We start from the raw sequence: 26,056 nt of genomic DNA, 5'->3' as shown, positions 1-26,056 counted from the left end.
AAAGGGGTGGGGTTGTAGGTCTGTGGTAGAGCATTCCTGTATTCAATCCTCAGTGCTGCAAAGAGAAAATAAAAAGATATCTATTATGAGTAACAAAGGAGAAATGTTTTCCCCAAATATCCCAGGAGCTTCTTGAGAGCCTTCCATCCAAGACTCTGTCACAGCCCGTCCAATGCTGCTCATGTGATGTCTTGCATCAACCCGGGGACACAAAACCTCTCACATGGTCTCCAACCGAAGTGCTGCATTCCACATCCTGAAAAACGCTGCCTGTCACAGCCCAGTACAAGAAAAGTTTTCCAAAAGTTCCAGAGAGGACGAGTCGGGGTCTGTAGAATGGTCCAGTGGGACAGGCTGAGGAGGACTCAGGAGGGGCTGGGGGAAGGGGAGCACCGTGACTCCAAAGAGACAAAGTGACTGTCCCTCCTCTGCAAGTTGCTGCCTCTCAGGATGAGGGTCGGGGTTTGCGTTATACCAATGAAGGTTTTTCCAGTGACTTACCAAAACAACAGCACTGAACGTCCTGTGGCCAGTTCTCATTTCTTTCCTTGATAGCCATTTTTAAAAATTTATTTTTCAAGGTCCTAGGGATTGAACTCAGGGCACTTTAACACTGAGCTGCATTCCCAGCTCCACCTCCCTTTTTTAAGACAGGGTTGCTGAGGTTGGCCTCACTTGTGATCCTTCTTCCTCAGCCTCCCGAGGAACTGGGATTACAGGCATACACGTTGTTCCACCTGAGCTGAACGGGGTCTCCTAGTCTGCTTGGGCCACTATAACAGAACACCACACCCGGGGTGATTTATAAACAACACATTTATTTCCCACAGTTCTGGGAGCTGGAATTGGGAGGTGGGGGTGTCAGGATTGAGCTCCGATTCCTGGTTCATGGATGGCTGGTTTCTGGCTGCGCCTTACCTGCTGAGGGAGTGAGGGGTTCTCTGGCATCTCTACTCTGAGGGCGATCAGGAGAGTCCCACCCTCAGGACATCCCAAGGGCTCCACCCCCCTGGGGATGAGGACTCCACACAGGGAAGTGGGGGGGTGACAAAGGTCTATTGCACATAGGTTGATTTGTTCTCCATACAACATCCCAAGGCTGCGGAGGCCTATTATATGGAGAGAATCCTGCTTCCGTGGAGGAGGCTCTGAACTGGAGGCCCTGCTTGGGCAGCTTCCCGGCCTTGGGGGGAAGAGGTTGATGCTGGTCTCCAAGCACAGCTCGGCCCAGAAAGAAGGGCTGGAGATGCGGCTTGGCATCTCCTGCAGAGACCCCGGCTGGGTCCTCCCCGGCCCAGCAGCCTGCACTGAGAGTCGGCCCTGCTCAGGAGCGACCCACCCAAGCTCCCCGGCTTCTGGGCGCCGCGATGGGCGGGGCCATGGGCGCCCCAGTCCCCTTCACCGACGAGACTCTGTCCTGTTCACGGAGGGTGGCCGGTGCCTCCCTATCTTCGGTAGTTTCCCCTCCCTCTCCGAGAGGCTCCGCTGGCTGGGTGTTGGCAAGGGACGCGCCCGAGCAGGGGGCTCAGTCATCCTCGTCCTCGTCCTCGTCCTCGTCCTCCGCGTCCTTGTTGGGGGCGCATCTCTGGAAGCACTGCACGACGGTGGCCAGGAAGAAGCTGGAGATGATGGCCGCGATGGAGACCGCCACGCCCGAGAAGATGATGACGAACAGGTCGGTGAGCGACAGGCTGAACTTGCACTCGCTGAAGCTGGCCTCCGACAGTGGCCGCAGCGCCACCCTGCGGTTCTCCGGGGGCAGCGAGCACTGGATTTCGTCCAGGCCTGTGGAGAGGCGGTGGCCAGAGGGTCAGCCTCAGCCCTGCCCAGCGGGAGTCCCGCCCCACCCCAGACACGAGGGGACAGGAGCTGGACCGAGCGGAACTGGGACTTCTCTAGACCTCAGAGTCACCATCGTGGGGAGAATCAGGACACGGCTCTTCCCTGGGCTCCTGGAGGGTTAGGGGTCGTTTGGGTTTGGAGTTAGGGTGGCATGGGGGGCGCTACACTCCACTTAGGGTTGGGGACCTCTCTAGACCCGGTCACAGCCTGCCATGGCGGGGAGCAGGAGGTGGCAGCAGGTGCAGGGACTAGGAGCAAGGCCCACCCGGTGGCAGGACCCTCCAGGCTGCAGGGCCATGGCCCCACTGGATGCCACGCTCCTCTCCACCGTCCTCAGGGCAGACAGGAAGAGAGGCTTGCCACCCACCGTGTAAACCCCACCATCCCCACACAGGAGAGGGGAGGAAGAGGAGGCAGCTGGAAGGGGCCTTCCTGTGGCATCTGGTACTTTTTATTTTTTGTACTGGGGACTGAACCCAAGGTTGTCATCCACCACTGAGTTACAGGTTTCATAAGCTGCCGACTCTGGCCTTGAACTTGGGATTCTCCTGCCTCAGCCTCCTCAGCGAATCACTGGGACAACAGGCATGTGCCACCACCCCCCCAGATGGAGTATTTGGTACTTGGAACTTGGGTGAAGCTTCCATGTGCTGAAGAGTCACCAGAAGACTGTGCTTGGATGCAGGCTCCCCAGGGATCCTTCCAGAGGTCCTGGGGGGGGGGGGCGGGGGAGCTTCTCTGCATTTTTTTTTTCAGTACTGGGCATAGAAACTAGAGGTGCTTAGTCACTGAGGCACATCCCCAGCCCTTTTGTTTACATTTTACTGAGGGACAGGGCCTTGCTAAATTACTGAGTCTGGCTTTGAACTCCCGGTCTTCCTGCCTCAGCCTTCTGAGTCGCTGGGATTTCAGGGAGGCACCACTGCGCCAGCCCACTCTGCATTTTCTAATAACTGGGGGATTCTGTTGTGGCCGGAGGCAACTTTGAGAAGCTTCACTATCCAAACACCCAAGGAAGGGGCCTGAGCCCACCCCTGATACGACCAGAGGAGGCCTCTTGCACTCTGCTTTCTGTATTGGGTTGACTGTAGGATTTCACTTGAGTGTTTGACTAATTTAAGAAGAAGCCTCCAACCCTCCAGTCTCGAAAAATGTTAACAACAGAGCCCAAGCTGAGTAAGGGCTTGCTAATAATAGCCACCATCTCCACAAGGATGGCTCCATAGGACTCACCCAGGCTCTGTTCTGAGCACCTGACTTAGATGAACTCATTTAATCCTTACAACAACTAGAAAGGCCTCGATATCAGCCCCACTCTTCAGATGGGGAATGGGCTCAGACAGGTGAAGTCACTTCTCAAAGTGGGACAGCTAGTAAGTGGCCGAGCCCGGATTCAAACCCAAGCAACCTGGCTCTGGAGCCACTATGCCTCCAAAAGGAAGAGAAAGGGAGAGAAGCCAGGAAGAGAGGGCAGGGTGGGAACAAAAGACTCTGGCACTTCCTCCCCAGGGCTGCCATCAGGTAGCCACCTGGTCATAGGAGACGCAGTTTCCAGGGTAAACAGTTCATAGCATGTTTAGAGACACCTCTGATGACTCCCCCGCTTTGTGAGCTGTTTCTATTGGGGTCCCCCCGTCTGCCATCAGTGAAGTAGGAGGTGGTCAGAGTGGCAGGCAGGTGATGTCTGTCCATACCCTCAACTTAGATGAGGAAGGCAAAAATGAAAAAGGGAAGGATGGCACTCATGGTTCTGCAGTGTCCCCATGGTCCTCAGAGACCAAAGGAAGATTGGGTTTCAACCTTGGAGAGACGCAGCTTGAGAGGGACTGTGGGTCTCACTGTATAAGAGGGCAGAGAGGACTGTTTTAAATGGGGGTTAGGAACTCCATATGGGATGCCCTCAAGGTGGGCCACCAAACATGTGGTAAGAATGACCTGCTGGGTCCAGTCCATTTTGCAGAGAATTGAGAGGAGGTGGCTGGCTTTTGGGAGTGGGAAAAGTACCAGGTCACTAGAAGACAGAGTGGGAGAAAGAGAAGAGGCAGAATTGGCTTTGCCAGAACAACATCCCTGTGTTGCCAAAGAAGGATCCTAGTGTGTACAAGAAGGGGCCAGAAGAGATGAGGAGCAAGGGGTAGTGGAGAATCAGAGGGTGGTGAGCTGAGCAGGGAGGTCGGCTGTCCATATAGAAGCTCAAAGGGGAGGTGTCGAGTGGCTTCTTTGGGAGGGGCTGTGACAGAGGAAGAGCCAAGGAAGGAGTTTACTTCAGTCTAAATGTAATTCAAGGGGCAGTAGACATTGAGGGAAGCTCCCTTTGCCAAGTGAAGGCTCTGATGAGGGCCACAAGTTCAGCCTGCTGATATTGGGAGTGGAGGCTCCTACACAACTGAGGCTAGAGAGACTATTGCCTACCCTGCCCGTGAATTCCCTCCTGAAGGAAGAAGGAGCCATCTGGGAACCATGTGTAAGTTGCCTGGAGTGAGGGGCCTTCCTGTGTGTGGGAGGGGTGGGGAAGGAGCTTCTCCAGAGTTTCTAAGCATGAATGGGAAAGAGGAGAAGAGGTAGAAGAGTCCTGAGGAGGGGAAATAAGAGTCGCAGAGTTTAAGGGTGAGCAGGTGGGGAAATTAAGGGTAGGATCTTCCACCAGAAAAACCTATAGAGATATCTCTGCTTTCAGGGGCTAAGGAATGTCAGCCCTTGTAGGTGGGAAGTTCCTTTAGGTGAGGGGGAGCCAGGATGCTGAGTGGGGCCCCAACATTGAGTTTCTTTATCTCATTAATGAGTCCAGAGGCTGCAGCAACGAGGGGCCCATCTCCGAACAGTAGGGTCACGACCCTTCAATAGATAAATGATCAGGGGCAAAGGTTGGTCCCAGCATGTGTCCAAGGACATGTAGAGCAAACCCCTACTTTTCAACCATATAAAGGTGAAAAGGGAGTGTGAGGTCAGGGAGATGGGGAGAGAGAGAAAGTTTTCTCCTGTATTGTAGCCAAGGGAAAAGTTAAATTGACACTTTTTTTTTTTTTTTTTTTTTTTTAGTCTTAGGTCTCTTATCCAGCTGAGTCTGTCCTTTGTATTTCAATGTTAGCTTCAATGTGGCCTTGGCCAGGGACACTGCTGCCCAGGGCTTTACAATGTTCAATGCCAATAGAAGAAGGGAGGAGGTTTATGGGTCCTTGTTTGTCTAGAAGGAGGGTCTCTGGAGGAGTCCAGAGCTTTAGTGGCAAGTAGAAGCTGGGCGGGGAATCAAGAGGAGCCCGGGAAGGCTTAGATTGGACAGAGGAGAAACCTGCATAGAAGGGATTTCCTTCCATTTTCCTGAGTGCTTTCAAAAGTTATAAATATTCCATGAAATATTGGGCTCCAAGGTGCCATTAGGTGATCATTGTCCAAGTCATAAAAGGGCCAAGACTGAATGGAAGGTTGAAGTATTCAGGAGCCAAATGGAGTGGGGCTACGTGGGTGACGGGGCAGCCCAGAGGGGAGTCACATGGGATTCTGGACTAGGAGTTTCCCATGGCAAGTTGGATTGCTGGAGTGGCCACAGGGAGGTGTCCCCAGCTCTAGGACTAACCAGAGTGAGGGAGGGGACAGAGTGAAAAGGGGTCACCACCACACAATTCTCTGGCCCCAGAGCTGAAGCCTTCCTGGGACTGAGAGAAGGGAGTTCTCACCTGCTACTTCCCTAGTTCCAGGATGTGCCATAGAGAGTCTTGGTGCCTGGCCAGGGCTTTCATGAGCTCCACAGAGGAGCTGAGAACCAAGACCCAAGAGTGAACTCGCCAAGGGGAAGGGATGGGAAAGTCAAGAAACTTGGTGTTGGGCCAAGATCTAAGTTAACTTTCGTCTTTAGAGTGGAGACTTGTCAATGCCATCTCTAGGAAGTAGACTTGTGAGAAGGAAGGTTGAGGAAGAGCAAAGTCACTTCCCCAAGGGAGGCCAGTGTGTGGTAAAGAAGAGCCCTAGGTGAATGGAAGAAGGTGTGTGGTCATTGTCCTGGGCCCTCAGGCCAGGGACCAAAGCAGCCCAAATACCCAGAAGAAAGAGCAAAGCTGTTGGAAGAATGTGATCAAATCTGCTCTGAAAAGAGAGGGACAGCATCAGCAAGGAGGGAGAGCAGGTGTTGTGATTAGGCAGAAAATGGAGGAGGTTTTGAGACAGATGTGAATGGGCTCATGGTGTGAGGTGATAGAAGGACTGGAAACGTCCACCTCAGAAGCGGGTCATGGGAAGATACTGGCCAACAGAAGAGGGGATGGTCCTAAGGTAAGGGTGAAGGTCAGGGGACCAACAGGTGAGTCTGAATGGAAGCATCTATGAGGGGAGAAGCAGAGCATAGTCCCCAACTTTGTGAGGATGTCCCTTCCCATAAAGGGAACAGGACACTGTGGAATGACCAAAAAGGATTAAGTAAAAATTAGAGAGCCACAAGCACAAACAAGGCTAGGTGTCTCTAAGGGTTGGTAGTCGGCCCCAGAATACCCTGAGGACTGAATATGTAGCCCTGGTGTCTAGGAGGAAGGAGACGGGCCTACCTGACATACGCAGCATTACCCTGAGTTTCCATGGAGGGATGGTAGTGGTTGGGTGATGGGGACCTGGATCTTTTCAGTCCTCTACAGCCTGTTCTAAGACTTGGAAAGGGCAACCCAAAGGGCCAGGTGGCTGGGGCCCCCCATGTGCTCAGGGAATGTGAACAGCCCAGTGTCCCTCTTGATTACATTTAGGACAAAAATCCGAAATTATGAGGCTTGTGACATGTAGGAACCCAGTGACCCATCTGACCACATTTAAAACAGGGTCTGAGTGGTCCTGAGGAACAGTCCCATAGGCCAGTGACACCAGGGACAGATGGCTCTGCTTTCAGGCCTTCTCACCTCTCTCATTATACACCTTAAAGGTCACTTCCAGAACCTCAGCTTTGGGATTTAGAAGCCCCCTCTCAAAGCATCTGTCACAAGGAGACAAAATTCCAATGTATGCAGTCCAGGGGAGAAAAAAAGAATTTCCACGTGCTTCTGCCCCTTTGGATGCTTCATTTACTCAAATTACTCAATGCAATTTCACTCTATGGGTTCTTTTTTTTAATATTTATTTTCTAGGTGTAGATGGAAACAACAACATGCCTTTATTTTATGTGGTGGTGAGGATTGAACCCCTGTCTCGCCCATGCTAGGTGAGCACTCTATCACTGAGCCACAATCCCAGCCCTCTATAGGTTCTTAATGAAGAAAATGACAATCCTTAATGGTAGGCACCCCAATAGACATTATCAATTCACAGCAAACAATTTTAGATTAATTTTAAGCATTGCAAACACACTTAATCATGAGAGGCTAATGACAGACATTCCCTCTGCATGCTTATTCTTCTCAAGCCTCCTTGCTGTGCCAATCGCACCCAAACACCCTTTATCTTGTAGGGGAACCAAAGAGTCTTCTCCCTCCCTGTTCTCACAGGTAGGTTTTAGGAGTCTCTGCTGTGTCCAACTTTCTGTTTTCTTTTTAATACTTATAAAGTTCCTGGTTAGCACCCGGATGGCCATCTTAAATGACAGTTGCCATTTTAAGGAAAACATTTCACTTTCCTGACCAAAGGTGTTTCTGAGGAAGGCTCACCAGCATTCAAATTAAACAATGCATTTCATGGTGTTCATATGGGCTCTGTTCTCACAGTTAGATAATTTTCTTCAAATTAAAACTCCCCCCTGGAGTCACATCAGTATTGGATTTACTTATTCATTTATTTGTTCACATACATTTGTGGTTCTGGGGATGGAACCCAGGCCCTTCCACATGCTAGGCAAGTGCTTTACCATTGAGCTATATCCACAGGCCCTCAGTTATTTTTTATGAAGTTCACTGTTTCTGTAGAAAAGCATGGGTTCTGGGTCCCTAGATTGTACAGGTGAAATTGGCCAGTGTTCCAGAAGGGGATCTACACTGCTTGATGCAGATGCACAAAGAAATGTGCACCTTTCAGTGGCACTCCAGAGAGTGGAACCCAGTCCCCTTCTGACCCGGCCACGTTTACACACCCGGTCCTGTTTGTCATGACATCCTACAATTGTGGGCTGTCTCACAGCACAAATGAACCTAGAGTCAAAAGATGAGGAATTCAAAGAGCAGTCTGGGTGCTTTATCCCTAGGGCTGTGTGGGGACACATGCGGCTCTCAGTCCTTATACAAACCAAGGAGTCTGGACACACCAGAATATCTTCAAGTCCCTTTTTGTTCATGAAAACCCTTAAAACAACCAGTGCTGACACATCTCATATTGCAGATCTTCCTTGCCTTTATTTGATCCTAGAATCCAGCAGCAGAGCAGAATGAATGCTGTTCAGAACTCCCCACCCCACCCACCACACATGCAAGTTAGACATAGAGCCAGAAGAAAGGAAGTGTCATTAAGAGGGGTGAGGCACACAGATCCCTGTGTGGGGGACAGATGGGTTGGCTGTGTAGGACCTGGACTCTGCTACCTGTTCCAAGAGTGAGCTGCAGTCTGCATACACATCCAACTGGGTTCTAGTTCACTGTGTATGGAGAAGCCTTCAGGCCCAAATGAGAACACGTACACAGGCAGCTTTAGGATAACTCAAAAGAAGATTGGGTGGACCTCCTTCTCCTCCTTGGATGGGAAGCTAAGGCTAAGGTCACTGCATAATCCCACCAGCCTGAGTCCTCAGCAGGAGTCGTCATTTAGGGGATCTTGGTCTAGGACCAGGCAGCACAGGCTGGGCCATCCTTTTTGCCCACAGCCACCTCATCCTTCCTCATCCTCTGATCATCTGCTGATTGAAATCCTTGTGTCCCTGGGTAGGGAGAGATGGGAAGTGTTAGTGGATTTTCTGTCAGTTATGAGCAGCCTTCTCCTCCACCAGAAGGTGGTAATTTATAAAGTTTAATTTAGACACATTTGCAAGTGTGATCTACCTATATAATTCTACTATTTTGATGAAAGCTAATTTGGATGGTTTCATTGGCCATGATTACATTGTTTCAGGAAAGACTTTGAAGCAGGATGACAGGCAAGATTTTGTGAGGCGCAGAGACCCTAGTTTACTCTCATTCAATCCAAAGACCAAGTTGCCAACTTTCTAGGTCTATGTGGAGACCCACAAGGATGGGCGAACCTTGAGTGTCTGGGTGGCACTGAGAAGGGCTTTTTGAAATTTTACTGTCCACTTAGAATGCTCCAGGCCTCCTGTGTTCCCCTACATGGATAATGCCACAGTGTAGAAACAGATAATGACCTGATTTCAGTTGGATGCCTTGAGTTTCTGGTAATTAACCTCATTGATCACCAAGTACTTGGTGGTATTTCTCCATCAGACCCTGGAGAATTCCAGTGTCAAAATGAGAAAACTAGGTACAACCATCATGGAAGATGTCAGAGGACTAATCTTGAGATTCCGTTCTTTTCAGACTATTTCTTTATGCACCATCCATGAAACAAAATAGTTTCTTCATATGTGCATGAAGCCTAAATCCCATTCTAAAAATCCAGGCCCCTTGTGATGACTCTATACAGACACATATGGCTCTATACAGAAGGTCCAATCTTCAGGGGCTTCCTTCCAGTGTAGCCCCCAGCATCTGATTCCTTTCCCCATCCACACTTCAGGCAGTGTCTGAAATGCTGGGCTCTGAGTTTCTTTCATGATCCCTCTACATTCTGGTTATACATCCAATTGCATAGAGGGCAGCTTTTTATACACACCCAATTAGGAAGCTGTTCGACAGAAACAGTGATTGAGGCCCTGGTTGTAGATGAACATGTGGCCACATCGAGGACAGGGCAAAGTATAGAAAATAAGGACCTTTGGTTGCCTAAAGTCCTTCAATAGTGCCGTGAGCTCAGCACAGAGTTGGGAACATCTCCCTGGGTGGATGGCACCCTGGGCATTGTAGCTTTCCAGAGGGGCAGGGTATAGCTCTTTGCTCAACTGGCTCATCCTGGCAGTGTGACAGAGCAGGTCCCTGAGGACCGACATGGAGATGCCATTCCGGAATAAGCACAGGGTCCTGAGCTGAGAACAGTGGCTCAGGGCAGGCAGGATGGCTTGGAGCTGGGATTCCACGATCTCACAGGCTTCCAAGTCCAACCTGTTCAGGGTGGCTGCAATAGTCTCCAGCAGAATTTTGAGGGGCTCTGGACTGAAATTGGTCAGTTTGATGTATCTCAGATCCAGGTGTCTGAGCTGGCTGGTGTTTGGGCAGCGGGAGAGATAATTCCAGTCAGAATCTGAGAGCGGGCACTTGGTTATCGAGAGGGACTCCAGGGGTGTCTTCAGGTGCCTAAGGAGGAACCAGGCAGTTAGTTCTGAGGGAGAAGATGAATTGGCCCAAACCCAAGGTCACTGTGACCATCTGAACATGGTCAACATTTTGTAGAATCTGCTCATTCAGGTCACTCTATTTCAAACTGAAATTTTCACCACTACTTGTATGACCAGGTGGGTCCTCCATCTCTATGAATGTCATCCTCAATGACAAGCAGAAAGCCACAAATCTAGCCCCAGGAAGTTGGGAAGAGTCATGTGCCAAAGGCAAATCCAGGAAAGATGCATCAAAACACACTGGGGTTAACCCCTGCAGGGCTCACTCCCTGCCCCTCAGCAAGGTCTCACTCCCTGCTCTTCACTCACAACCCCTGAGTCCTCACCTGGAGCTCAGACCTGCCTTCTCCAGGAGGGCATTAGAAGTGGGCTCCTCTGCTCCCAGATGGAGGACAACAGGGCTTCCTTGTTGTACAGGTACAGGTGTGGGGGCTTCCCTCCTTTAAAATCCTTACCTGTACCCTGATTTGTACCCCTGTCGCTGGACAGGGCTCCCAGGGAAGGAACCTCACACTCATCTCACTACCTCCTGTCCTCATCAGCTGGCTTCCCAGCTTGATGTCACTTCCCAGACCATGAACCCTGGTTTAGCCCTTTGCTCTAACACAGGTTAGGAGATCGAGCTTCAGGATACAACAGGAAGAGATGATGGGTTATTTACCTTCCAGTGCCTTGTTCACCATGAGAGTGTCAGTGGCTGGCACACAGTAGGTGCCCTTTCATATTTACTGATACTGGTCTGCAGAGGAAGCTCATCCCCATTACTCACCCTAGCACCTGCTCCAGGTGGCCCTCGAGGAGGAGGACAGCATGCATACATAACTTCCTCAGGCAGTCCATCCTGAGGAACTGTGAGGTGAGCTGGGAAAGCAGCCGCTCCTGCTCCTCTGGGGAGGTTTGGGCAGGCATGCAGACCTCGGAGACAAGCAGCTTCCTCAGGTTCCTCATCTGGCCCAAGAAAGGAGCATAAGCAGCCAAGGTGGAGGGCGCCCAGGTGCAGTGCACTTCCACCTTCTGGACAGAGTCCAATTGCAGCAGTCTCAGGACCTTCCTGGTGTGGCCTGTGGGTTTCCCAAAGATCTTCAGCCTATTGCAACACAGGTGCAGCCTGTCCCTTCTCTGTGTGACCCATAGGAACAAAAGAGTTTGGAATTCATCCAGGGGCCCGTCTGTGAGGCAGGAGTCTATGAATATCTTCAGGGGCAGCTTAGCTGCCATTGCTGAACCTAGTTTCAATGTTCCATTCCTCTTAATGTCCTCTGGTGAGCAGGCATCGACCACGGCTCCAGACCATGTCCTCCAGAAGTTAAGTGGAAGCATCCGCAAATCCAGCACCTGTAGTTTCCACCTCCTGTGGGGACCACAGCAGAGTCTCAGCCCTGAGGCCCCTTCCTTCCCCTCTCAGCTGCTGCTCCCTGCTCCACCTCTTCCTTCTGTCTCACTTTTCTCCACCCACTTCCCTCCAATCCAGCCTGGTGCCCCCACTTGTACAGTCTGAGGCAGGGGCAGGTACAGCCTCATTTTGGGGTCAGCACAGCTGCAACAAGCACCTCCATATCTGGAAGCCTTTCCCAGATGGGGCTCAGCATGGCCAAGGCCTCTCCACCCCTCATTGCTGGCAGCACAGGAAGCCTATGGAGCACACTTCAGCACCCACTCTCCCTGCCTATACCCAATCTTTTCCTGGCACCGAGGGTGCTCCCTTCCAGGCCACATGGGTCCCCCTCACCTGGGGTGATCCTGCTGGGCAAGCAGCATGTCCAGCCCATCCAGGGCCACTCGGAGCATCTCAGGCTGTGGCTGCCTCATCAGGGCGCCCAGGGGCAGGCAGGTGAAGGGCCAGGCCTGCACCATTTTCTTCAGGACCTCAGTGTGTCCCCTGCTGAAGGCCTCCACAAAGAGTGGTGGGAAGAGTTCTATGGGCAGGTCCTCCAGATCCAGAATGGCCCTGGACTTGTTGCTCAGCAGGCTGCGCCCTGCCAGCTCCAGCAGCATGGGTGGGGACTGGATGCTCATCCTGGGGAGTCTGAAAGAAGAAGGATCCTGGAAAATGGCCCAGAGAAAAGGCCACTATCCCATCCATTGCCAGCCACTGGGAAGGGGGTACTGGGGATTCTAAAACTCACCCTAACCTTATTGGGGAAAGCCTTCGATTACTATTTTGTCCTTATAAAATGGGAATTTGGGACCTGTGACCCACCTGCAGAATAGGCCCAGCGGCCTGCTGAGGGGCACAGCCGCCCCCTGCCCCCGGGCTGCAAGGTAGGCGGAACTGTGACCACCAAAAGAACAGGCCCAGCGGCCCGCGGAGGGGCAGAGCCGCAAACGGAGCCTGCAAGGTCGGCGGACCTGCTACCGTCCGGCAGGTCAGGCCCAGCAACCCGCAGAGGGGCAGAGCTGCCCCACGCCTGCAAGGTAGGTGGACCTATGGCCCACCAAATGAACAGGCCCAGCAGCCTGCTGAGGGGCAGAGCCGCCCCCTCACCCTGCAAGATAGGCGGAACTGTGACCACCGCAGAACAGGCCCAGTTGCCCTTGGAGGGGCAGAGCAGCCAACCACGCCTGCAAGGTAGGCGGACTTGCGACCCTCCGGCAGAATAGGCTCAGCAACCCGCTGATGGGCAGAGCCGCCCCACGCGCCTGAAAGTTAGGCAGAATTGTGAGCCACCGCCAGAACACTTCCAGCAACCCGGGGAGTGGCAGAGCTGCCCCGCACCTGCAAGTTTGGCGGACCTGCGACCCACCAGCAGAATAGGCCCAGTGGCCTGTGTAGGGGCAGAGCTACCCCTCCCCCACACCTGCAAGGTAGGTGGAACAGCGACCACCAACAGAACAGGCCAGACCTGCAACCGACAGACAGAACAGGCCCAGGGGCCTTCAGAGGGGCAGAGCTGCTGCCCATGCCTGCAAAGTAGGCGGAACTGCGACCACCAACAGAACAGACCCAGTGGCCCGCAGAGGGGCAGAGCCACCGCCCACGCCTGCAAGGTAGGCGCACCTGCTACTAACTGGCAGAACAGGCCCAGCTGCCTGCCAGTGGGGTAGTCACATTGCCCCAATTGGAGGAGGAGCAGTGCCACCGCCCATGCCTCCACGGGAGACTTTGCAACCATACAAGAGCAATACAAATATATAGGGGGAAAATTCAATAACACAACAGTTTCACCAAGCAGAAAGAAACGCGAACAGTATGAAGAGACAAGGAAAGAAATGACCACAAGCAATTCAGGTCAACTCAATGTTAGAAGAGGTAATATCTGCAGCAGATGGAATGTCAGATAAAGAATTCAGGATATGCATGCTTCAGTTGATCTGGAGTCTCAAGGAAGACATTAGATAGCAAAATCAGACAATGAAAGATCACTTTGACAATGAATTACATAAACAAATCCAGGAAGCAAAAGATCAACTATATAGGGAGATAGAGGTTATAAAAAACAAACAAACAGAAATCCTAGAAATGCAGGAAGCAATAAACCAACTTAAAAACTCAATTGAGAATACTACCAGCAGAGTAGAACACTTAGAAGATAGAACATCACACAATGAAGACAAAGTATTTCAACTTGAAAAGAACATAGTCAGCTCAGCAAGACTGTTAAGAAACCAGGAGCAGAACATCCAAGAAATATGGGATAACAATAAGAGACCAAACTTAAGAGTCATTGGGATATAGGAAGGTATCGAGGTCCAAACCAAAGGAATGAGCAATCTATTCAATGAAATAATATGAGAAAACTTCCCAGACATGAAGAATGAGACAGAATCCCAAATCCTAGAAGCCTACATTTTGCCGAATGTGCAAAATCATAAGAGATCCACACCTAGACACATTATAATGAAGATGCCCAACATTCAGAATAAGGAGAGGATTTTAAAAGCTACAAGAGAAAGGAAGCAGATCACATTTAGAGGTAAACCAATCAGGATAACAGCTGATATCTCAACACAGACTGAAAGCTAGAAGATCCTAGAATAACATATTTCAAACACTGAAGGAAAATGGGTTCCAACCAAGAATTGTGTATCCAGCAAAATTAAGCTTCAGGATGGAAGATGAAATTAAAAACTTCCAAGATAAACAAAAGTTAAAAGAATTTGCAGCTAGAAAACCATCTCTCCAAAAAATCCTCGGCAAAACATTACAGCAAGAGGAAATGGAAAATAACAATGAAAGCCAATAGTGGAAGGTAGGACAGTAAAGGGGGGAAAAGAATCAAAGAGGAAAACAAACCATGTTTAGTAACATAAATAAACAAATATGGCTGGAAGTACAAACCATATCTCAATAGTAACCCTAAATGTTAATGGCTTAAACTCACCAATCAAGAGACACAGGCTAGTAGAATGGATAAAAAAAAAAGATTCAACAATATGCTGCCTACAGGAGACACATTTGATAGGAAAAGACATACATAGACTGAAGGTGACAGGTTGGGAAAAATCATATCACTCATATGGACTTCGGAAACAAGCAGGAGTGTCCATACTCCTATCAAATAAAATAGATTTCAAGCCAAAGTTAATCAAAAGGGATAAAGAGGGACACTACATACTGCTCAAAGTAACCATACACCAACAAGACATAACAATCATAAATATATATGCCCCAAACAATGGTGCAGCTATGTTCATCAAACAAACTCTTCTCAAGTTGAAGAGTCTAATATACCACCATACAATAATCATGGGAGACTTCAACACACCTCTCTCACCACTGGACAGATCTTCCAACCAAAAGTTGAATAAGGAAACTATAGAACTCAATAACACAATTAATAACCTAGACTTAATTGACATATATAGAATATACCACCCAACATCAAGCAGTTACACTTTTTTCTCTGCAACACATGGATCCTTCTCAAAAATAGATCATATATTATGTCACAGGGCAACTCTTAGACAATATAAAGGAGTAGAGATAATACCATGCATCTTATCTGAAATAATGGAATGAAACTGAAAATCAACGATAAAAGAAGGAAGGAAAAATCCTGCATCACTTGGAGAATGAACAATAGGTTACTGAAAGATCAATGGGTTATAGAAGACATCAAGGAGGAAATTAAAAAATTCTTAGAGATAAATGAAAACACAGACACAACATATCGGAATCTATGGGACACATTGAAAGCAGTTCTGAGAGGAAAATTCATTGCTTGGAGTTCATTCCTTAAAAAAAGAAAAGACCCAAGAAATAAATGACCTCATACTTCATCTCAAAATCCTAGAAAAAGAAGAGCAAAACAACAGCAAAAGAAGTAGAAGGCAAAAAATAATTAAAATCAGAGCTGAAATTAATGAAATTGAAATAAAAGAAACAATTGAAAAAATTGAGAAAACTAAAAGTTGGTTCTTTGAAAAAATAAATAAGATTGACAGACCCTTAGCCATGCTAACGAAGAGGAGAGAGAACTCAAATTACTAGCATACAGGATGAAAAAGGCAATATCACAACAGACACTTCAGAAATACAGAAGATAATCAGAAATTATTTTGAATCCTTATACTCCAATAAAATAGAAGATAGTGAAGGCATCCATAAATTTCTTAAGTCCTATGATCTGCAAAGATTGAGTCAGGAGGATATAGACAACCTAAACAGACCAATATCAATGGAGGAAATGGAAGAAACCATCAAAAGACTACCAACTAAGAAAAGCCCAGGACCAGATGGGTATACAGCAGAGTTTTACAAAACCTTTAAAGAAGAACTAATACCAATACTTTTCAAGCTATTTCAGGAAATAGAAAAAGAGGAAAAACTTCCAAATTCATTCTACAAGGCCAACATCACCCTGATTCCGAAACCAGACAAAGACACTTCAAAGAAAGAAAACTACAGACCACTATCCTAATGAACCTAGATGCAAAAATCCTCAATAAAATTCTGGCAAATCGGATACAAAAACATATCAAAAAAAATTGTGCGCCATGATCAAGTAGGATTCGTCCCTGGGATGCAAGGCTGGTTCAATATACGGAAATCAATAAATGTTATTCACCACATCAATAGACTTAAAAATAAGAACCATATGATCATCTCGATAGATGCGGAAAATGCATTCGACAAAGTACAGCATCCCTTTATGTTCAAGACTCTCGAAAAACTAGGGATAACAAGAACATACCTCAACATTGTAAAAGCAATCTATGCTAAGCCTCAGGCTAGCATCATTCTGAATGGAGAAAAATTGAAGGCATTCCCACTAAAATCTGGAACAAGACAGGGATGCCCTCTCTCATCACTTTTGTTCAACATAGTTCTCGAAACACTGGCCAGAGCAATTAGACAGATGAAAGAAATTAAAGGCATAAAAATAGGAAAAGAAGAACTTAAATTATCACTATTTGCAGATGACATGATTCTATACCTAGCAGACCCAAAAGGGTCTACAAAGAAACTATTAGAGCTAATAAATGAATTCAGCAAAGTGGCAGGATATAAAATCAACATTCATAAATCAAAAGCATTTCTGTATATCACTGACAAATCCTCTGAAATGGAAATGAGGACAACCACTCCATTCACAAAATCCTCAAAAAAAAATAAAATACTTGGGAATCAACCTAACAAAAGAGGTGAAAGACTTATACAATGAAAACTACAGAACCCTAAAGAGAGAAATTGTAGAAGATCTTAGAAGATGGAAAAATATACCCTGTTCATGGATAGGCAGAACTAACATCATCAAAATGGCGATATGACCAAAAGTTCTCTATAGGTTTAATGCAATGCCAATCAAAATCCCAATGGCATTTCTTGTAGAAATAGATAAAGCCATCATGAAATTCATTTGGAAAAATAAAAGACCCAGAATAGCAAAAACAATGCTAAGCAGGAAGTGTGAATCAGGTGGTATAGCGATACCAGACTTCAAACTATACTACAGAGCAATAGTAACAAAAACAGCATGGTACTGGTACCAAAACAGGCGGGTGGACCAATGGTACAGAATAGAGGACACAGAAACCAACCCATAAAACTACAACTTTCTTATATTTGATAAAGGGGCTAAAAGCATGCAATGGAGGAAGAATAGCATCTTCAACAAATGGTGCTGGAAAAACTGGAAATCAATATGCAACAAAAAGAAACTGAATCCCTTTCTCTCGCCATGCACAAAAGTTAACTCAAAATGGATCAAGGAGCTTGATATCAAATCAGAGACACAGCATCTGATAAAAGAAAAAGTTGGCTACGACCTACATACTGTGGGGTCAGGCTCCAAATTCCTCAATAGGACACCCATAGCACAAGAGTTAATATCTAGAATCAACAAATGGGACTTACTCAAACTAAAAAGTTTTTTCTCAGCAAAAGAAACAGTAAGAGAGGTAAATAGGGAGCCTACATCCTGGGAACAAGTCTTTACTCCTCACACTTCAGATAGAGCCCTAATATTCAGAGGATACAAAGAACTCAAAAAATTAGACAATAAGATGAAAAATAACCCAATCAACAAATGGGCCAAGGACCTGAACAGACACTTCTCAGAGGAGGATATACAATCAATCAACAAGTACATGAAAAAATGCTCACCATCTCTAGCAGTCAGAGAAATGCAAATCAAAACCACCCTAAGATACCATCTCACTCCAGTAAGATTGGCAGCCATTATGAAGTCTAACAACAACAAGTGCTGGCGAGGATGTGGGGAAAACGGTACACTTGTACGTTGTTGGTGGGACTACAAATTGGTGCAGCCAATTTGGAAAGCAATATGGAGATTTCTTGGAAAGCTGGGAATGGAACCACTATTTGACCCAGCTCTTCCCCTTCTCGGTCTATTCCCTAAAGACCTAAAAAGAGCATGCTACAGAGACACTGCTACATCGATATTCATAGCAGCACAATCCACAATAGCATGATTGTGGAAGCAACTTGGATGCCCTTCAATAGACGAATGGATAAAAAAAAAATGTGGTATTTATACACAATGGAGTATTACTCTGCATTAAAAAATGACAAAATCATAGAATTTGGAGGGAAATGGATGGCATTAGAGCAGATTATGCTAAGTGAAGCTAGCCAATCCCTAAAAAACAAATGCCAAATGTCTTCTTTGATATAAGGGGAGTAACTAAGAACAGAGTAGGGAAGAAGAGCATGAGAAGAAGACTAACATTAAACAGGGATGAGAGGTGGGAGGGAAAGGGAGAGAGAAGGGAAATTGCATGGAAATGGAAGGAAACCCTCAGGGTTATACAAAATTACATACAAGAGGAAGTGAGGGGAAACAGAAAAATAATACAAGGGGGAGAAATTAATTGCAGTAGAGGGGGTAGGGAGAGAAGAGGGGAGGGGAGGGGAAGGGAGGGGAGGGGGGATAGTAGAGGATAGGAAAGGAAGCAGAATAAAACAGACATGAGTATGGCAATATGTAAATCAATGGAAGTGTAACTGATGTGATTCTGCAATCTGTATACGGGGTAAAAATGGGAGTTCATAACCCACTTGAATCAAAGTGTGAAATATGATATATCAAGAACTATGTAATGTTTTGAACAACCAACAATGAAAAAAAGAAAAATAAATAAATAAATAAATAAAATGGGAATTGGAGTGTCATGTGACTTAAAGCACTAGGCTCCTCAGTTTCAACAACTACAGTGGCTCAGAAAGGAGTTGCGCTCACATGGGTGATGTCAATTTTAATTTCAAAAAAATTAAATGGGCAATTATAAAGCATGTGCCCATATTATAAAACACTTGGAAATTACAACAGAGTCTCATGGATGTCTGTTACACATGTGAGATTCTGCCACCTTAGGGGGGAGGTCAAGAGAACAAACAGATGAGAAGAACAGAGTCTGTGAAGTGTTGCATGAGATAGTTTGAAGCTTTTGGTTTATTTGTTTAAACCAATTATAAAATTACAAAACTACATAAGCCTTAAAGTATAATTTGGGGGATGAGGCAATATTGGGGATTGAATTCAGGACACTCAACCAGTAAGTCACTGCCCCCAGCCATATTTTGTATTTTAGTTGGAGACAGGGTCTCAATGGTTTGTTATCACCTCGTGCTGCTGTGGCTGGCTGTGAACTCTAATTCTCTGGCCTCCTCAAATTCTGGAGGTGTTGGGATTACAGGTGTGTGGCATCACACCCAACAAAACAGTATAATTTTAAGGGCACACAAAATAAATATTTTTATTATCAGGAAATAGTATTCCAATCAATTAGATGAAATAGGATTGCAATCCACTTCCTCGGTTAAGGACTTTTAGATTGGCTTTTCTGGAGCTCACTTTCCTAGGACATGTGAGGCACTGGGCTTGATCCTCAGCAGCAGGTAAGATTTATTAAATGTTGGGCTGGAGACATACCTCTGTTGATGGAGTGCTTGCCTCACATGCACAAGGCCCTGGTTCAATCAGCATACCACCAAATAAATAAATGGATAAATAAATTATACTGTCCATATAAACTTTAGAAAACAACAATTGAGAAAAAGAAAAAGTGCTGGGCGTGCATGCACAAGCCTGTAATCCCAGGGTCTCCAGAGAACTCAGACCTGGGGATGATGCGATCAATTCAGCCTCAGCAAGAACAGGCACTAAGCAACTCAGGGAGACCCTGTCTCAAAGTACAGCACAAAACATGGATGCGGATGTGGCTCAGTGTTTGAGTGCGCCTTGGTTCAATAGCCCATACGAAAGAAAGAAAGAAAGAAAGAAAGAAAGAAAGAAAGAAAGAAAGAAAGAAAGAAAGAAAGAAAGAAAGAAAGAAAGAAAGAAAGAAAGAAAGAAAGAGAAAGAAAGAAAGAAAGAAAGAAAGAAAGAAAGAAAGAAAGAAAGAAAGAAAACTGAAAGTAAGATAAACCAAAGTGTAAATCCTAGAGTTCAGGATCAAGGTAAAACTACATTAAGAGGCAAAATCGACGTTCTAAAGTGGTTCATGGGAAAAAACAGTGAAAAAAATTGTTTCTGAATCTGCACAGGTGAGGCAGAAACGGGGTGGTGCTCAGGGCAGTGAGGGACTTACGGGATCTGTCCAGGTGTGCAGGGTTCTCGGAGCCTCAGCAGGCCAGGCTGGTTCTCCTTGGGCTCCAGGACTCTTGTGTTTCTCCTCTGGCTCCACAGAAGCTTTTATGGACCTCTCTAGCCACGCCCCCTCTTCCATCTGATCGACTGGCATCCAATCAGAAAGCAGTATCTGATCAGGTTCTCCAGTCTCCACCCATTTAATCCTGATCCGATTTTCTTCCTCCAGATTGATTGATTGAATCCAATCTCATGAAAGTGCACAGAATCCGGGAGAGTGTGACAGTCAGGGTTGCGTCCTTCCAGGCACTGCACACCATGGACTCAATTTTGTCCATATGTGACCCTCCTGTTCCTCCCGTGAGACAGAAAAGCACTGAGTCCCTACGAAAAAACAACACCTGAAAATAGCTTTCAAATGGGTCTTTGGCCATATCAAAATTATTTGAATTTTTTTCCATAAAAACAGCTTTTTGAGGACAGTAGTGTCACCCACGAAGACCACAGAATGGGAACCATGTTGACAACAGTGACACAAGTGTCGAGTTACCTTGCAGCAAATCTGGGTACACTCAGAGAGGAAGAGCAGACAAGGAGGGTGGAATCAGTCTTCTAGACTTAGGGCAAGACTTCTCCTGTTTGTCTGTACTGTGGATTGAACCCATTGGTTCTCAACCACTGAACCACATCCCCTGCCCTTTTTATTTTTTGCTTTTATTTGGAGATAGCTTCTCACTAAATTGCGTAGGTCCTCACTAAGTTGCTAAGGCTGGCCTCAAATTTGGCATCCTCCTGCCTCAGTCTCCTGAGTTGCTGTGATTATAGGCATGGGCCAACATGCCCCTGATGGGGACTTGGAAAAGTCTGAAATACACCAAGGGTGGAAACTGTGGGCAACTGGAAACTGTGGGCAACTTGGGAATGGGAGAGAAAGACAGGGTTGGACAGCAGGTGTTCCTGACATCACGGAAGCCACCCACTGGAGACTCTTTTGCAGAATCAGGGACCCCCCTCAGGGCACATCTCCCAGGCAGCCTTTGCTCCAGGCAGTTTCCAGGGCCCTTTGAGAAGTTCACAGGCAAAGGAAAAATTGAAGAGCCTGAGTAAAAAGTGATTCAGGAATTGAGGAAGGAGGGACAGAAAGAGAGAGAGAGTGCTTGGATGATGAGCCATGTGAGGGGAGGACTTACAGGTAAGATGTAGAAGGAATGGTTTGATTGGCGGCAGATACAGAATTGCACATCTGCTTTGTTGTTCTGTCTTTGTGTTAGTCAGCTTTTTCACGCTGTCACTACAACACACAACCCCAACAACTACAAAGGAGGAAAAGTTTATCTGGGGTCTCATGGTTTCAGAGGTCTCAATGCACACACAGCAGATTCCATTTCTTGGGCCCTCACCTTCAAGGTGAGGCTGACCATTATGGTGGGAGATTGTGGCAGAGGAAAGGTGCTCACATTATTAGAGAACAGAGAGGCAGAGAGATGGCCCCTTGCCAGATACAAAATATACACCCCATATTCACACCCCCAATGATCAGCTTCCTCCAGCCACACCCCAGCTGCTCCCTGTTATCACCCAGTTAATCCCATTAGGAATTAACTCACTGACAAGGTTAAGGCTATACACCAATCATGTCTCCTCCCAAACCATTGTCTCACAGGTGAGCTGTTGGGAGATACAGCATCTAAACCGTGATGGTCTTCTTGGGTATCTTGTTGGAAAATATCCCTGCTCACAACACAGTTGAATACTTACAGTTGGCTGAGATGACCTTTGGTTTCTGTTTTACCTAATAACTTACCAAAAATGACCCACATTTAATCTCCTATGTGAGCAGTGAAGTAGGGCTAAGGCTATTTCATAGAACTCATTGCTTTTTAGGCTTACAACAATTGAAATCTGGTCTCTCAATTGAATTCTGAATTTCTCTGCCATTTGTCGGTGTGTATCCAGCTGAAAGGGTGACTTCACACCACAGCCCTGCCTTTTCTTACCACCCTTGACCTGGTGCAGGAGGCAGGTAGATGTTTCTGTAAACCTAAGTCACAAAAGACAGTGGCTCCCCAAAGAACAACGGTAGTCAGACATAATAGGGCAGGAATGCAGGACTCCCAAAGAAAGATGAGTTAGAGCCCCATCCAGGAGGCAAAGGGAGACAGGCTGTCAAAGGCAGCTTTGAGTCAATTACCACTGGCTCCACAGACTCAGTACCAAGGGTGGCCTCAGTTCAAGGACAACAGGCAGCGACTGGACAGGAGTCCTCCTAGAAAACATGGGGGTACAGCTTGGGATGGATTTTATGCACAGCTGAGGTTGTGGCTGAATGATTTGTGATAGTTCCTGCCATCAGACAGGGCTGCCCAGGGACCCTCCCTTCACAGCACCCTGCTTCCCCTTCATCAGGATTTGACACAGTTCCTGCCTGTTGATTTCAGCACCATTATGTTTCCCCCTTGGGATGAAGATTTTTTTCTCTGGATGCATCACACAATGGTTAGGGTTTGATTCTCTCTCGGTGCCAGGATGGACTTTTCCTGGTTGGTCCAGTCTCCCATTGGAGGGAATTAATAGATGAGTAGGAATCAATGTTGAAACTCATTCAGCCACATTTGAACAAGGTGGGTTTGGAGGGAGTGGCTCTCCACCAGGAAGTCACTGTTAAATACAATTTTGCCTGTTCATTAGGCCTTGGGTATCTCATCTCCAAGCTCCAGCCTTTATTATTCTATGAAGAGTTAGACTTTTGCAGAAATTTTATGAGTACAGGTGTTCATTTTTAAAAAATATTTAGGCCTAGAATTTATTTATTTTTATTTTTTATATTTTGGCATTGGGGATTGGACTCAGGAAAGCTTTACCAGTGAGCTACATCCTCAGCTTTTTTTCATTTTTTAATTCATTACTTAGTTAAATTATTAATTTATTCAGTTTGGGTACCAAGGTTTGAACCCATGGGAACTACACCACTGAGCTACATTCCCAGCCCATTTTTTAAAAAAAATTTTGTTTTGAGACAGGTTCTCACTAAATTACTGAGAAAGGCCTTGAATTTGAGATCCTTCTGCCTTGGCCTGCTAAGTAGATGGTGTTATGGGGAGTCCCTCCAGAAAGCACTCTAAGTCTGAATTTCAAATCAAAAGAGACCTCTACTTACCTGACTAGGGAATGTCACCCACCATAGAGACTCAGCTCTGTGAGAGGACAGCAGCTTCCTGGTCCATCCAAAAACAATATAAGCACAAAATCCACAACTCAGTGACTTGCTTATCGTCATGTAAGCTACCAATCATAGAAATTAAAACATGAATAATTGGGGCCTCTGGGCTCTAGGCAGGACCAGAATTTTCCAGTCAACAAGCCAGTACATTAGCTTTCAGTTCAGTTGAGCAGGGTTCTGGATTCAAGCAGGTGCTAGACCTTCACACCCTGAACTTGGGTGGGGGTCAGTGGGGCGAGAATGTACTTCAAATTCATGTAGACCCACAATAGCATTCAACCCCGGATGTAGCTCTCCACGACGACCACTACCTCCTGAGTAGGGTACAATCTGTGGGGTACAAAGGACAGAATGGCAATTTTTTTTTAAATAAGAAAACAGCTGTCATTTCAGTTTCTCAGAAATAGTTCTTGTAACAGTTGTTCATAGGAGGAAGCAAAATGGAGTCTCAGGCCTGCCTATGACAGTTCTTGCCTTATAATTGTCTTATCTCACTTGTCAAAACTTTATATCCATCATCCATATTTTTTTAATAATCTAGAACCTATAACTGACACACGTATTGATTATATTTATCAGTTCATACCATAGCAGATGGGATTACAAGTATTCACCACCACACCTTTTTTACATTATAATCTGTAAAGGTAGACAATTTGCCTAGCATGCATGAGGCCTTGGGTTTGATCCCTAGCAACAATCAATAAAGAATTGAATAAATAAATACATAGATAGATAGATGAGAGACCTGTGTTCAAGTAAACTTGTTAGAGGTTTTCTCTTCTTAATCAATTAATCTGATTTTAGTTATATTCAGGGAAAAAATCCAAATGATAGCTCTTGATGATAAAAATTTAGATTTTTAACATGGTTAAAAATCTGTTGGGAATTTACTATAACCAGCTATTAACAAGGTGATTTGATTTGCATACATTTTAATATAGAGTCCAGAATTATGTCTGAGAACATATGAGATATTTTATGAATTTTTGCCATTTTAAAGAAAATATTAATAAAATATCCAAATAAATATAACTTGAAAAAGTTATGTCATATTCAACAGGACTTCCTATCACATCAAATGAGGATAATTACCTTAATGTCTCTCTTCTAGAAATCCCTTGAGCAACTATGGAATTCTCTAGAACATACCAATGTTAGCTCAAGGTCAAGTGACAATCTAGACTTTGATCCTAGAGAAGTTACTAAATAATCTCCAAAGGTTTAAAGCACTTCATGAAACTTAGGGTCCTAGATCATTATAAAAGATAAGTCATTTAACCAGAGTCATGAAAGATATTTAAAGTGAATAAGGAAAGTTATGTCCTATGAAATAATACTTCAACTTTTAACGGAGATGATTCAGTTTTCCTTTTCCCATGTAATCAGAGAACTTGATAAAAATAACTTGAAGCCGAAAAACTTACTCTCCCCTCCTCCAGTACTGAGCATTGAACCAGGGGCACTCTACCACTAAGCTACCTGCCCAGTTCTCTTTGTTTTATTTTCAAACAGGCTTGCCAAATGGCCAAGTCTGGCCTGAATCTTGCCATCCTCCTGCCTCAGGCTCCTGAGAATCTGGAATTACAGGCATGGCCTACCTCACTTGGCTTAAAATGTACTTCTTAAAGAGCAGCTGTTTGAGAGATGTTCAACTGGAACATTCCACGTGGAAGCCATTACTGTTTTTAAATGTCTTTGGAATCATTTGCCCACCAGTTTCAAAATGTGCTTGAGAAGGAACCATAATAGACTCCTCTGCAGTGCAGAAGAAAGGCTCTCCTGGAGTTTCTTGGAATTTGCAGGTCCCATTCTGTGTTTTATTAATCTCTTGAGAGCCAATGATAAAAATCCTATGATCTTGTTTGGAGACTAAGCAGGTTAGAAGCATTTTTGTGTGTGTGTGTGTAATGTTGTGGTTTTGTCAGAGTCCTCCTGTAAGTCTATTATCAAACTTTCAAGCTCAAGGACCTTGTCCTGCATGGTCCCCTGCCCTCCACTTTTGTGAGGTTTTGGTACAAATAATTCCATTTTGATTTTGCAGTCTTTCACAGTAGCATCATCAGCTGGGACACTGTGGCCACAGAATATTCTAAGCCATTACATGGTCAGTATTGGCTCCCTTGAGTTGTCTAAATCTGATGACAATCACTTGGCATGCATGAGGTTGCTGGACTGTGTGTGTGTGTGTGTGTGTGTGTGTGTGTGTAGTACCAGGGATTGTGTTCTTGTGGCACTTTACTACTGAGCTACACCCCCCAAAACTTTTTATATTTTTATTTGAGACAGGGTCTCACTATGTTGCCCAGGCAGGCTTGGAATCTCTGATCCTCCTGCCTCAGCCTCCCAAGTTACTGGGATTGTAAGTGTGCACATTAGTACCTGGCCATAGAGCATTAAAAACTCTCAAGAGATTACATTGCATCAGGGATCAAGTGCCATAACTAAAAGGAGAATAATAGCCTCAGACTCAAAATTCCTCTGGATGAATGTTCTACCAATACGGAGACCCTCAAATAACTCTCAGACCACACATTGCCATTCCAATTAAGCCTTTATTGCTGGCCAGCAGCAGACACTCTACTCTCTAAAAGTGAGATGGTCAGAGTAGCACACCACTTTCAGTGATGCCTCATATTTAAGCCAAAAACCACAAAACGG

At 46.1% G+C, this 26,056-nt stretch overlaps 1 protein-coding gene across 1 annotated transcript; it reads right to left on the bottom strand.

Annotated features, from left to right (window-relative positions):
• Window positions 1–1,525: 1,525 nt before the first annotated feature.
• On the bottom strand, window positions 1,526–12,199 carry LOC144249154 (PRAME family member 12-like). Its single transcript, XM_077791362.1, has 5 exons — window positions 11,913–12,199; window positions 11,405–11,534; window positions 10,953–11,227; window positions 9,592–10,142; window positions 1,526–1,785 (listed from the first exon to the last, which is right to left on the bottom strand). Exons 1-5 carry the CDS (start codon window positions 12,197–12,199, stop codon window positions 1,526–1,528), a joined length of 1,503 nt encoding a protein of 500 aa, XP_077647488.1.
• Between the last annotated feature and the right edge of the window lie 13,857 nt (window positions 12,200–26,056).

The sequence above is a fragment of the Urocitellus parryii genome, chromosome 11 (assembly GCF_045843805.1).
Source record: "Urocitellus parryii isolate mUroPar1 chromosome 11, mUroPar1.hap1, whole genome shotgun sequence".
NCBI classification, from domain to species: domain Eukaryota; kingdom Metazoa; phylum Chordata; class Mammalia; order Rodentia; family Sciuridae; genus Urocitellus; species Urocitellus parryii.
The sequence above is the reverse complement of the archived record's forward strand: the minus strand, read 5'-3'. Positions and strand labels throughout refer to the sequence as shown.